The sequence below is a fragment of the Conger conger genome, chromosome 10 (genome assembly GCF_963514075.1).
Source record: "Conger conger chromosome 10, fConCon1.1, whole genome shotgun sequence".
NCBI classification, from domain to species: domain Eukaryota; kingdom Metazoa; phylum Chordata; class Actinopteri; order Anguilliformes; family Congridae; genus Conger; species Conger conger.
This window is the reverse complement of record NC_083769.1, coordinates 14,690,694-14,705,760: the sequence shown is the minus strand read 5'-3', so window position 1 is coordinate 14,705,760 and position 15,067 is coordinate 14,690,694. Positions and strand designations below refer to the sequence as shown.

General features: G+C 44.6%; 1 gene segment (V, D, J or C); it reads right to left on the bottom strand.

Annotated features, from left to right (window-relative positions):
* Positions 1-7,697: 7,697 nt before the first annotated feature.
* The window catches only part of LOC133138129 (Ig kappa chain V-III region MOPC 63-like), a 340,842-nt gene continuing 333,472 nt past the window's right edge, over positions 7,698-15,067 (bottom strand). Inside the window, 1 exon segment of the V gene segment in view lies at positions 7,698-8,225. Coding sequence covers positions 7,924-8,225 — 302 coding nt within the window.

Sequence of the window (15,067 nt, the reverse complement as noted above, 5' to 3'; positions counted from 1 at the left end):
TGGGGGAGTGTGTGTGGGTATGTGTATGTGCATGTATGTATGGGTACATGGAGACAGGCGTATGCATGTATGTATATATGTATGTATGTGTAAAACTACCAAGTCATATGTGTATGTAGGTATATGCATGCATGCACATGGGAACGAATGAGTATGTAGGATTTTGTGTATGTGTATATTTTAAAACAAGTGTCAATGTAAACATCTCCTTCTATTCTGTTTTTGTGTATTCTTGTTTATTAAATAAATAAACAAATAGTTCAATACCCCCAACACACCAGTCAGATAAATTCACAGCAATTAATTCTATTTTTATAGCAGTGAGTTAGGATTCATATGCTTATTTTCTGGTTCTCAGATTTTGATCTTTACAATGTTACACTACTCACAAATGAGGAAGTGTGCAAATTTTTATATATTTAATTTGATTGATGCTGAGTGAAAAGTAATGTCCAGTAAACACAACACCATCGAAGGAACAAAAAACTGTAGTCATTTAAAAGAGGAGTAGCATTCAAAAAAAGGAACTCAGTATATACAGTACTACAAACAAAAAGAGTAATTTAGAGAATAGTTCACAATTGACTGGACTCATTGTCAGCTTGACTCCTGTCTTGTCTCTGGGCTGGGTCAGGCCACATAATGTCATCACACTCACACATGATGTTCACTCTTTCAAGGCAGCGTGGGAAATATGTCCTGGTATGCATGATCCTCCCTGGGATGTATTCAAGTGCAGCACCTCCACCCACATCCCCCACAACCTGCACCTCCACACGCCTCCCCCACAGCCTGCACCTCCACACACCTCCTCCACAGCCTGCACCTCCACACACCTCCCCACAACCTGCACCTCCACATGCCTCCCCCACAGCCTGCACCTCCACACGCCTCCCCCACAGCCTGCACCTCCACACGCCTCCCCCACAGTCTGCACCTCCACACGCCTTCAACATGGCCTGCACCTCCACACACCTTCAACATGGTCTGCACCTCCACCTGCACCTCCACAGTCTGGACCTCCACATGCCTCCTCCACAGCCTGCACCTCCACCTGCACCTCCACAGCCTGCACCTCCACACGCCTCCCCCACAGCCTGCACCTCCATACGCCTCCTCCACAGCCTGCACCTCCACACACCTCCTCCATGGTCTGGACGAGAGTTTCCTGCACTTAAGGGCTGTGATCGTACACCCTCCACCGCCATGCAGAGAGAAATTCAAGAGGGTTGAGGAATGAATATGCAGGCAGAAATAACACCAAGATATCTTGCCTGGTCAGTGAGCCAGGCAGGAACCAGAGCAGCAGGATGGAAACTGACGTTCTCCCAAATGACAACATTGTGCGACTACTCTGGCCACCCTGGCTCCCCTTCTTCCTGTTGCTGCATGTTGTTTTCTGTGTTATTTAGGATTACAACCAGGTGTACCATGTTGTTTTCTGTGTTATTTAGGATTACAACCAGGTGTACCATGTTGTTTTCTGTGTTATTTAGGATTACAACCAGGTGTACCATGTTGTTTTCTGTGTTATTTAGGATTACAACCAGGTGTACCATGTTGTTTTCTGTGTTATTTAGGATTACAACCAGGTGTACCATGTTGTTTTCTGTGTTATTTAGGAATGCAACCAGGTGTACCATGTTGTTTTCTGTGTTATTTAGGAATGCAACCAGGTGTACCATGTTGTTTTCTGTGTTATTTAGGAATGCAACCAGGTGTACCATGTTGTTTTCTGTGTTATTTAGGAATGCAACCAGGTGTACCATGTTGTTTTCTGTGTTATTTAGGAATGCAACCAGGTGTACCATGTTGTTTTCTGTGTTATTTAGGAATGCAACCAGGTGTACCATGTTGTTTTCCATGTTATTTAGGAATGCAACCAGGTGTACCATGTTGTTTTCTGTGTTATTTAGGAATGCAACCAGGTGTACCATGTTGTTTTCTGTATTATTTAGGAATGCAACCAGGTGTACCATGTTGTTTTCCATGTTATTTAGGAATGCAACCAGGTGTACCATGTTGTTTTCTGTGTTATTTAGGAATGCAACCAGGTGTACCATGTTGTTTTCTGTGTTATTTAGGAATGCAACCAGGTGTACCATGTTGTTTTCTGTGTTATTTAGGAATGCAACCAGGTGTACCATGTTGTAAGGCAAGGCGGTGGCTGATGGAGGCACATTGGCTCACGTTGCCTCCTAGTTGTTCTGGCACCTCAGCAATGGCATGCTGACCAATTATATTTATTCCACTGCTCCGCCTTTTCATCAGGTTAAACTCAACAAAGACATATTCATGGGGTTCGGCCAGAGCATCAAGCTCAAAAATTCTCTCCAAGAAAAAGGTATATATTGTAAATACAGTAAGGTAGGTAATACAGTAATCTACAGTAGGGCACTTAGGCACCCTAGCTCACTGGGCAGCTTGTTAATTTTGAGAATCCATTGTTCAGAAGCTCACAGACACAAACTGTGGCCCTATTTATTAATCCTGAGATGGTGACTGATTTGTGTTTACATCTGGAGAAAGGTGTGACCTGAGTTTAGGTTGTAAGAGCACAGCATGCAACCACTGATTTGTTTGTAGAGATTTGCAGGAAACATTTGAGCATCTGCAGCATAGGTTAAAACAAGTGAAAAGTGTTTGAGAGATGTGTTGGTCCTCAGTGAGCTGAAGTAATCACTTGGGAGTTTTTGCTGGAGTTAATATGGAGTGGTGCATTTTAAGACAAATTTTAATTGGGATATATGTTTTGCCAAATTTAGATTTGATTGAGTGAAATGCTCTTCTGGCTTTCTGGCTGAGTTATTTTGTCACCAGGTTAAAGCTACCTGAGGACCTGATCTCCGAGCCCAGGTAATTGTGACTGTACTGTGTTTCAACACTTCACCCTCGTAGGTGAACTTGTATTTGTTCCCCTGCTGTCTGGCCTTCTTTTGGAAGATCATCACAGATGTTTTTACCAAGTTAACTTTTCAGGCCCATGTTTCACAATATTGTTGAACAATGTCAATGCTTTGTTGCCGTTCTTGAGCTGTTGATGACATTATGACCAAGTCATCAGCGCAACACTTTACTAACTGTGTGTGACAGGATTTGTATAGAGGAAGGGGCTTTGCATACGTGTCCTGCCTCACTGCTCCACACACGTTAAGACCCCCAGTACTGATCAGTGGCTGTCCAGTCCTTTCACAGACACTGACACAGGCAGCATTATGATGATGTAAGTCTTTCTACTGTTGGTCACACTGGGGCTTCATGTACAGGGTGAGACAGATGGGTCAATTTGAACTTGGGATATTGGTTATAGTTGATTATAATGTCTTTGTTTAATTTTCACAACACTGTTTTCATAACAGTCGCCATTGTTGTGTGGTTAAATTTACTAGAATATTGTACATTGTTTGACAATAGTCATTGGCATTAATTTTCATGTTTTGTCTTTCAGAATCCATGGCAGATATAGTTATGACTCAGAGTCCAGCTGCTCAGGCTGTTCAGCAGGGAGACACTGTCTCTATCAGCTGTACAGCCAGTCAGAGTGTGGGCAGCGCCCTCGCCTGGTACCTGCAGAAACCTGGTCAGGCTCCTAAACTTCTGATTTATTATTCCTCAAATCGCCAGTCTGGGATTCCTGATCGATTCTGTGGGACTGGATCTAGGACTCAGTTTACACTGAAAATCCAGACTGAAGATGCAGGAGATTATTACTGTCTGCAGGGCAACAGCTCGTTCACACAGTGATACAGAGCTGTACAAAAACCTCCCTCAGTCAGACTGCACAGAGACTGCACTGCTGCAGCTGGGACCTACTGCAGGTGCTGAGGGGGAGCCACTGATCTGGGATCTACTGCAAGGGGGTGAGGGGGAGCCACTGATCTGGGATCTACTGCAGGTGCTGAGGGGGAGCCACTGATCTGGGATCTACTGCAGGTGCTGAGGGGGAGCCACTGATCTGGGATCTACTGCAGGTGCTGAGGGGGAGCCACTGATCTGGGATCTACTGCAGGTGCTGAGGGGGAGGCATTGATCTGGGATCTACTGCAGGTGCTGAGGGGGAGGCATTGATCGGGGACATATTGCCAGCTGGCCTGTAGGAGGCGCCAGTGAGCTAAAGCCCTGAATACACATCTCTCTGTACTGAAGAGGAGCAGCTCTGTGTCATATACAGAACCCCTAGCAGAGCTGCTGCTGAACCACACACACTTCTGTAGCACAACATCACAGGATCACATCGTGTCTCAGTTCACAGGGAGCAATGATCACCCGGGTGCTCAGAGGATGTCTGCTTTCTCCCACAGGTGAAATGAGTGGGATTTCAAATGAATTGCTTTTAGAATGGGATTATCAGTTCAGCATTTATGTCATTAAAGCTGTTTCTACTCAGGTGAGATCTATGCAATATCACAGCTGTACTCGAATGAATCATAGTTCTGTATTATTTTTTACCATTTTCTGTGATATAAAGTCATTAATTGGCTTGATCATCATTATGATCATGGAAAAATAGTTGTTCATGGTGCATTTGTCTGACAAAACAGTCAATCCATAGCTTTATAGATTTTACTGTGATCAAAACGGCATGAATGTAACTCCATGACAAAGTCACATGTCAGTAAATGAGGGATTCATCCACATCAAGCAGTTACACATGCGTGTGTTCTATTTCAGACATGGACTCTGTTCCGGATTAGTATTACCAGTTTTGTAATAGTTTTGTGAACGAATGTTACATTTTTAACCTGGAATACTCAAGGACAGGAGATGTGAAAGTACACAGATGTGAAAGTGCACACGTTTCTGATTCTGAACAGCAGCAAAGCTGCCACTCTGGCACACATCACTAAGTTCAGCTGGAGTGGAGATGAGACTGATCTGTATGTGTCACTACAGGACACATAAGGAGCCTTACACAAACCATCCAGACAGTGAATACTGCATCACTATCGTTATAAACCCACAATACCTACAGTAACTGCTATATTGTTATCAAAGTCTGTAATGATTTAGTTCAAGGATTAAGGATAAACATGGAATGTATTTGGATGGAAGCACTATATGGCGTATCTTTCAAAGATGGCTTGTGATTGGCAGGTCAGATTCTGGTCAGATTCTAGGACTTTGCAGGCAGTCATGAGCATGTCTTTGTGCATGTCCGTGACCTGTTTTTCTCTGTCTATCTTGGCAGCAGTCATTTTAAGTCAATGTGAGCCATGTTCTTTTATCTAACATAACATACATGTATGTGGAGTTGTTCAAGTTAATAATATTAGTGCTCACTTTGGCTTGCACTTAAAATATGACTGACCTCTACCATAACAATGTTCTTATTTTTAGGCATCAAAGTTATTGACATTGTTGTTGACTTATTTATATTCAGAGTAAGAGTTTCTGGATATAGCTGTCAATCAACCTAAAGTTTTTGTGACCCCACCATATATGGACTGTTCCAGGGAAGTGACTCCTGTGTAAATTGTACTCTGGGTTTCATTCACTGTTCAGTCTCCCCTCTAATACATCTCTCTAACATACAACCCATGAAGGCCTTCTCTGGTGATACTTGTATACTTGTATTTGCAGTCAAACAGTGCCTCAATAGCAGCCATGTCTATATTAAAATAATGAATATATGTTTTGGACAATATAAAGTGCAGATAGAAAATATAATCAACTTTATGCGAGAATCTATTATGTACTGATATATTACAATGATTACATTCCAATAATTGACAATAATTCCAATAATCTATCTTTTTCATTGGTTTCTTTACTGTATGAAATTCAAACCAAAAACATAATTGCTTGCTGACTCCACATCAGTAATGACTCACACTCTCTTATCTAGTCTCTGAGTCAACTCTAAACCAGGCCATATCAGCTGATCCTGAGAAGCTGAGTCAGAACACAGAGCTGGAGTTGTGTTCTGGTCCGTTTGAGGGTTTCCCTGTAGAGCTTCTGACTCCACTCCCATGATCAGTGCTGCTGGTGTAGGAGCCGGTGAAGCTGCAGACCTGCTGCTCACACACACTGAGAGCCACACACACTCTTACACAAGCAGCGCCTGCACTGTTAGGAGCCACACACACTTACACAAACAGCTCCTACACCGTTAGGAGCCACACACACTCTTACACAAGCAGCTCCTGCACTGTTAGGAGCCACACACACTCTTACACAAACAGCTCCTACACCGTTAGGAGCCACACACACTCTTACACAAGCAGCACCTGCACTGTTAGGAGCCACACACACTTACACAAACAGCTCCTACACTGTTAGGAGCCACACACACTTACACAAACAGCTCCTACACCGTTAGGAGCCACACACACTCTTACACAAGCAGCACCTGCACTGTTAGGAGCCACACACACTCTTACACAAGCAGCGCCTGCACTGTTAGGAGCCACACACACTCTCTTACACAAGCAGCTCCTGCCCTGTTAGGAGCCACACACACTCTCACACAAGCAGCTCCTGCCCTGTTAGGAGCCACACACACTCTTACACAAGCAGCTCCTGCACTGTTAGGAGCCACACACACTCTTACACAAGCAGCACCTGCACTGTTAGGAGCCACACACACTCTTACACAAGCAGCGCCTGCACTGTTAGGAGCCACACACACTTACACAAACAGCTCCTGCACTGTTAGGAGCCACACACACTCTTACACAAGCAGCTCCTGCACTGTTAGGAGCCACACACACTCTTACACAAGCAGCGCCTGCACCGTTAGGAGCCACACACACTCTTACACAAGCAGCTCCTGCACTGTTAGGAGCCACACACACTCTTACACAAGCAGCGCCTGCACTGTTAGGAGCCACACACACTTACACAAACAGCTCCTGCACTGTTAGGAGCCACACACACTCTTACACAAGCAGCTCCTGCACTGTTAGGAGCCACACACACTCTTACACAAGCAGCGCCTGCACCGTTAGGAGCCACACACACTCTTACACAAGCAGCTCCTGCACTGTTAGGAGCCACACACACTCTTACACAAGCAGCTCCTGCACTGTTAGGAGCCACACACACTCTCACACAAGCAGCTCCTGCCCTGTTAGGAGCCATAGAGCACTGCACCACCATCTACCATCTACCATCTGGTTAGGAGAAGATGTTCACATGTTCACACGGTCACATGTTCACATATAAAGACTTTATTCAAGAAAAAAAGCATAATGTTCTGCATAAATAATCCATGATGAAAGGCTCTGTGTAGTGAAACCCTTTTCTTTATATAATCATATTTTTATAGATGTGGCCGATTAGAATTTCATTTGGATATAGAAATTATTGTGAAGTAAATTATATAAGAAAAAAGAAAAAAAAAACACAAGGTCGCATTCATTCATGCGTGTAATACACATTTTTCTCCATAGAGTTTATATCAACTACCCTGCACCAATCCAGTAATGACTATCCATTCACATTCATACCATTGGTTCATAAATGTCTCTTCTTTGTCAGTTTGTGTTCATATTTTGCTTAGTTGAAAAACTTTTTATTCTTGGGTGCATTGCGAAAACATTTTCAGCAAGAGTGTGAATTCACCAGAGAAAGGGCTGACTTAAAGGAATCAGTGCTGACTTTGCACCAGAATAGGATTTCCAAGAGCACAAAAGTCTTTTTTTATAATAACAGCCACTGAAACAGCATCTCTTTAAACAATCTTTCTTATGTCAATGATGTTGATTTAACAGCTGTTGCCAAAATCACAGAAACACAAATAAGAATGCATGCTTGCATACTGCTGAAGAACACAAGCAGAGCACATGTCAGATATTAGCACTGGAAGCTCAGGCTGGAGGAAGGATTCACACACAGGCTCAGCTCAGCGTGACAGCAGTAAGGAGCAGAACAGGGTAAAAACAGTGTGATCACAGTGTGTGAGCTGGGCCTCCACCCGGCCTACTAAGAACAGTGGGCTCTCCTCAGTGTCTGAGGGGGGGCAGACAGGGAGCCCTTTGTGGCCTCACAGGTCAGTGACCCTGCCTTCATCCAGTCTTCCTCACTGAGAGTCAGGGAGCTGCTCCAGCTGTACAGACCGTCCTTCCCCAGGACCCCCACGCTCCCGGCCACGCCCGAGCTCCTGCTGGCACCGTCCACTTTCCAGCGCAGAGTCCAGTGTGAGGGGAAGCTCTGGTTGGCCAGACACACCAGTGTGGCCTTTCCCTTCTCCAGCTCCACATTGGAGGGGGGCAGGACTGTGTCACCTGGGAGACGCAGCAGAGAAGTGAGGTCAGAGAGTGGACACAGCCCCATGTGTCAATCATCCTGTCCTCACAATAATGAGAGACAGAGAATATGAGCTGTCACACAGTGGCAGCGGCTGAAGTGGGTTTTTCCATATTTGTGTCACACTGTGTACTATGAAACGCACTGACATTGTTAAATGTTCAATCCACTTGTGTTCGATTATTATTATTATTATTACTGATGAACAGATGAAACTCTTTTAGAGCTTGACCTGTGACCTGTTGCTGTAGTCACATTATTGTCAAAATACATGAAAAGCACTACGGTTTACAAAATAGATAAATGCATAGTTGTATTGTACACTGAAAACCTAATGTAGTCATCACATTTCATGAGGTTTCCTTCGTTTTCCTTATCATTCATGAACTAAAACACACCCAAACAACAAAATGAAGAATTTTCATGAAACATTAAAAATTTTGAATAAAAATGGGTCATATCACTTAGTCGCAGAAATTGTAATTCGCTTGAGATAAAAAAACGTCAGCTAAATAACTACTGAGCGTCGAAATGAGCAACGTGCATGGAATGCGCAGAGCAAATGAAGTCAGGGAGCTCTACCGTAGTTGACCAATAGTCAGCTTCAGCGATCACATTCACGTACATGATCCTCTAATCACATTAACACAACTCATTTCACCACCACCCCAGCTCACCACCCACAACCAGTTGTTTGGATCTGTTTCTAGTAACTTGGGGGTTCCAGGACTCCCCTGTTTACTAGAGAGAGGTATTGTGCTCCCTTTACCCTGTATAGGAAAGTGCATGGTAGCTCCAAACCTATCATCATTTACTTAAACATTAATTAATTAATTGACTGTGACTGTGTCGAAGTGTCCCTGAGCAAGACACCTAACCCCTAAATGCTCCTGACGAGCTGGTCGGCGCCTTGCATGGCAGCCAATCGCCGTTGGTGTGTGAGTGTGTGTATGAATGGGTGAATGAGAAGCATCAATTGTACAGCCCTTTGGATAAAGGCGCTATATAAATGCCAACCATTTACTTTACCATTCCCTCCCTCTTTTCCTTCCGCTTCCGATTGTTTTTGATAGTTGACTCTTGGATTTTTAATTTTTCTTTGATTTTGTTCTGTTCCAAATTGAGATTGTTTGGTGATATTTGTTTATATAAGTTTTCAAAATGTGTTTTCCAGGTATTACAGTCTTGTATAGCCAGATTTTGAGTGCTCCTGTTGCTCAATTTGGTCCATTGTTCCCAGAACGGATTTTTTTCAATTGAGTCCTCAATTTCTTGGTTCATGGTGTCTTAGTTTTTTTCTGACACTTCTGCAGTCCTCATCAAACCATGTTTCTTTTTGGAGTCTCAGGCCAGATTTCTGACTTATGTTTTTGAGACCTGCTTTGTTGGCTGATTTATAATATATTTTGTTAATTTGGGTTGCAGCCATATTTATGCCAGATTGGTTTGGTTGGAATGTTTTTGAGAGAAAGTTGTTAATAAGGTTAATAGTCTCCGGTGAACTGATTTGAACGTTTTGTTCAGCTGAAATGTAAGCATGTACAGACCTAAGGATCGACAGAGGTGCATTAACTCTTTGCCATTTTTGTTTGCAGTATAATTAAGACTGTTTCTTTGGGTAGTGGTGGGGTTAAGGTAGACAGAGGATATTCTGAAAATGTGGCTGTTGCCAGCAGAATCCACGATATCATTCTCCGATCCTGTTCTGGCATTTAAATCTCCGACTAGTAGGACATTACCCTGGGCCTGGTAATGCCTGATCTCCGAATGGAGAATTTCAAATAAATTGTCATTGAAGTATGGTGACTCTAAAGGGGGAATGTAGGCCGCACAAATGTATATGTCATTATTACACTCAGTGGTGTTTTTGTTTAATTTTAACCACATATATGTTGGTTTTCTTTCAATTTGAAATAGAATAGTTCCTCTTTGTACCATATCACCACCCCTCCTGAGTCTCTGCCATGTTTAATAGTATTATGTTTTAGGGATGGAAGTAAAATTTCTCAATAGTTTGAGGGACAGTGAATTTTTGTGTTGTCACGGCACCATGTCTCTAAAAGAACAATGATGTCATGACCAGATATGTGTATGTGGAATTCCGAATTTGAGCTTTTAATTCCAAATGTCGATGAATACAGACCCTGAATATTCCAAGAGGTAATCAGTAATGATCTAATTTTCAATAAAATTTTGTTTGTTATAGATTTGTACAATAAAAAGCAACACAGATAAATCAAGAAGTAACAGCAAAGGAACAGGTGGTAACCTGTGTGAAAAAGTGATTGCCCCCCCCTGTTAAAACATAACTTAACTGTGGTTTATCAAACCTGAGTTCAATTTCTCTAGCCACACCCAGGCCTGATTACTGCCATACCTGTTCTCAATCAAGAAATCACTTAAATAGGACCTGCCTGACAAAGTGAAGTAGACCAAATGATCCTCAAAAGCTAGACATCATGCCGAGATCTAAAGAAATTCAGGAATAAATGAGAAAGAGAGTAATTGAGATATATCAGTCTGGAAAAGGTTATAAAGCCATTTCTAAAGCTTTGGGACTCCAGTGAACCACAGTTGTCATTGCCCACAAATGGCGAAAACATGGAACAGTGGTGAACCTTCCCAGGAGTGGCCAGCCGACCAAAATTACCCCAAGAGTGCAGCGACGACTCATCCAAGAGGTTACAAAAGACCCCACAACAACATCCAAAGAACTGCAGGCCTCACTTGCCTCAGTTAAGGTCAGTGTTCATGACTCCACCATAAGAAAGAGACTGGGCAAAAATGGCCTGCATGGCAGAGTTCCAAGACGAAAACCACTGCTGAGCAAAAAGAACATTAAGGCTCGTCTCAATTTTGCCAGAAAACATCTTGATGATCCCCAAGACTTTTGGGAAAATACTCTGTGGTCTGACGAGACAAAAGTTGAACTTTTTGGAAGGTGTGTGTCCCATTACATCTGGCGTAAAAGTAACACCGCATTTCAGAAAAAGAACATCGTACCAACAGTAAAATATGGTGGTGGTAGTGTGATGGTCTGGGGCTGTTTTGCTGCTTCAGGACCTGGAAGACTTGCTGTGATAAATGGAACCATGAGTTCTGCTGTCTACCAAAAAATCCTGAAAGAGAATGTCCGGCCATCTGTTCGTGACCTCAAGCTGAAACGAACTTGGGTTCTGCAGCAGGACAATGATCCAAAACACACCAGCAAGTCCACCTCTGAATGGCTGAAGAAAAACAAAATGAAGACTTTGGAGTGTCCTAGTCAAAGTCCTGACCTGAGTCCTATTGAGATGCTGTGGCATGACCTTAAAAAGGCGGTTCATGCTCGAAAACCCTCCAATGTGGCTGAATTACAACAATTCTGCAAAGATGAGTGGGCCAAAATTCCTCCACAGCGCTGTAAGAGACTCATTGCAAGTTATCACAAACGCCTGATTGCAGTTGTTGCTGCTAAGGGTGGCCCAACCAGTTATTAGGTTTAGGGGGCAATCACTTTTTCACACAGGGCCATGTAGGTTTGGATTTTTTTTCTCCCTTAATAATAAAAACCTTCATTTAAAAACTGCATTTTGTGTTTACTTGTGTTGTCTTTGACTAATATTTTAATTTGTTTGATGATCTGAAACATTTAAGTGTGACAAACATGCAAAAAAATAAGAAATCAGGAAGGGGGCAAACACTTTTTCACACCACTGTACATATAAATACATGCATACATACACATATACACACCCCCTTTTCCTTTTTTTTATATATAAGTATGGATATACTTATCCTATAATTCTATGGATGAGCTGTAATAATTGCCTCACCTCTCCATAGTCTGGAGAATCTGGGTGGTTCTTACCAGACAGTACCTGAGGCTGTGTGTTAGGGGGTGCTGTGACCTGCACTCTGTTGTGCTGTGCTCCTCTGTAGTAGGTCGTGCCACATGTGTTGTCTCCAGGCCAGGCTGTGTGGGGTGGGGCTCTTCTGTGTTGGGTTGGCTGTGCTGGGCGGGGCTCTGCTGGGTGGGGGCTCCTCTGTGTTGGCTTGGCTGTGCTGGGCGGGGCTCTGCTGGGTGGGGGCTCCTCTGTGTTGGCTTGGCTGTGCTGGGCGGGGCTCTGCTGGGTGGATTCATCCTCTGTGATGGGTGGGCTGTACGTCCTGTTCCCTGGTGGTGGCGTGGTGGTCCTCTGATGGCGTGAGGGCTGGGTGCTGCTCCTCTCAGGTCCTCTGCAAACATCCAGACGCTGCTCCGGTCCAGGTGCACATGGTCATATAGGTGCTCCGGGGTCAGAGTGGGGTGATGTGTGACTTTAACTCCCGTCAGTGTAGCACAGTCTGTGGTGATGGCTCGGTTTATGTTGTTGATTAGTTCAGAAGGGACGTCCTTTCGAGGCAGTGAAGTGGAGATGGTGATGTTGGCTGTGGGGAACTCCCTGCGTGCTTTATGGGCCACCTTTGTCACTGCCTGTGAAACCCTCTCTCCCTGAGAACACAGGTCATTTGTACCCGTGTGCATGATGATGTTATCTGGCTCGCCTAGTCGGGAACGACAAAGGAGTTTGTGTGCTGTGTCAGTAGTGGGACACCAGAATTTTCCTACCCTGTGTGTGGGGAACATCTATGAGTATGGCAGTTTTCGGGGGCTGTGGTGGGGGCTGGTTCCCTGCAGTAGGCTGTGAGCAGGGTGGGGTAGATGCTGGGTGTAGCTCTGTTGGGATGTTCTCAGGCTGTGATGCTGATGGAGGGCTGGGGTCCTGAGGGGGGGCGGTGCTGGGTTTGGGCTCTGCCTGTGGCTCTGCCTGGCCGCTCTCAGTCTGTGATGTGCGGTCTATGGTCTGCAGTGATTCTGAGGGCTGAGCTGCTCTCAGTCTGTGATGTGCAGTCTGTGGTCTGCAGTGATTCTGAGGGCTGAGCTGCTCTCAGTCTGTGATGTGCAGTCTGTGGTCTGCAGTGATTCTGAGGGCTGAGCTGCTCTCAGTCTGTCATGTGCAGTCTGTGGTCTGCAGTGATTCTGAGGGCTGAGCTGCTCTCAGTCTGTGATGTGCAGTCTGTGGTCTGCAGTGATTCTGAGGGCTGAGCTGCTCTCAGTCTGTGATGTGCAGTCTGTGGTCTGCAGTGATTCTGAGGGCTGAGCTGCTCTCAGTCTGTGATGTGCGGTCTGTGGTCTGCAGTGATTCTGAGGGCTGAGCTGCTCTCAGTCTGTGATGTGCAGTCTGTGGTCTGCAGTGATTCTGAGGGCTGAGCTGCTCTCAGTCTGTGATGTGCAGTCTGTGGTCTGCAGTGATTCTGAGGGCTGAGCTGCTCTCAGTCTGTGATGTGCGGTCTGTGGTCTGCAGTGATTCTGAGGGCTGAGCTGCTCTCAGTCTGTGATGTGCAGTCTGTGGTCTGCAGTGATTCTGAGGGCTGAGCTGCTCTCAGTCTGTGATGTGCAGTCTGTGGTCTGTGAGCAGCTCATCTCTGAGACTGAGGATCTGCTTGTCTCTCTGCTCCAGGTCCTCCTTTAAATCCCTCAGTTCTGCTCTTAGAGCCTCATTTTCCTTACGGAGATCAGTTGTGCTCTCTCCTAGTTGTCCCATTTTTGTCTGGGTTTCCTCTTTGAATTGGGTAAATTCAGTTGTGAGTCTCTGAATACTGTTTGTCTCCGGCAGTTTATTCTCTCTCATTTCAATTAATTCTACCTCTCGGAGGGATAGTCCAGGCAGTCCTGGATGCGCTGTACAGACAGCGGTGTTCTGGGTGTGGCAGGGCTGTGAATGGCTGTGAGTGTGCTGGAGGAGGCTGGCTGGGCAGGGCTGGGCACTGTGTGTGTCAGGGAGGCTGATACGGTCACACTGGGAGCAGATGGGGCTTTATAGGGCACAGAGGATTTCTTCTGTTCAACGTCATGTTTTAGTCTCTGAAAGTTAGTCTCAAACTGCTGTAATTTTAATTCAGATCCTTGAATCATGACAGTACCGTTGTTATATATATTGATGTTAAATTTGGGGGTGGTGTCCAGGTACAATTGCCTCATTGTTTTATTGCCGCCCATTTTCAGGTTTTTATCATCTGCACGGAGAGCAGAATTACAGGCTTCTGGGTGCTCTGTGTAGAACAGCAGACCTGATTTCACCTCTCTCTCATTCAGCACAGGAAAATCTGCTCTGAGCGTCTCTGGAGTCTCTTTCAGTAGCCTAGCGTTGTGCTTCTTTCTCCCTGTTTCACTGCTGACTTCTTCAGGGTAGCTGATTGCTAGGTTACGCAATTTTCAACTGTCAAAAATGTCTGCTGCTCACTCACTCTAGCTGGAGGCTAACTGGATTAGCTATTTGACTTGCGAGAAAATTATTAATTATATAAATATACCTACCTTCCTATTTACTTTATCCAGGTTATTTTGTTCCTGTCTTTCCTCTTGTCTCCTTTTTGTTCATGGGATGTCCTTTTATTGTGCTTTTCTCTGATTTGTTCCACTTCTCCTGTTGTTCCAGGTGACAGTTCGGTGGCCGTTGGGCTAGCTAGCTATGCTTTATTTCTGTAATATATTGCCCCCTTTTTTCAGTTTCAAGTTCCTTTTACTGTTAAAGTTACTCAAGTTGCTCGTGAGCTTTTTATATTTGATTTGAGGTATTCCTTTTCATTGTACATAACTAAAAATCAACAAACTTTTCTGAAAGTTTAGCAGATCATAATCATAAGCTCTCTCCCTCCCTCCCTCCTTCTCTCTCTCCCCTCCCTCCCTCTCCTCTCCCTCCTTCTCTGTCTCCCCTCCCTCCCTCCCTCCTTCTTTCTCCCCTCCCAGCCCCTCCCCCTCCCTTCCCTCTCTCCCTTCCACTTTCTCTCTCTCTCC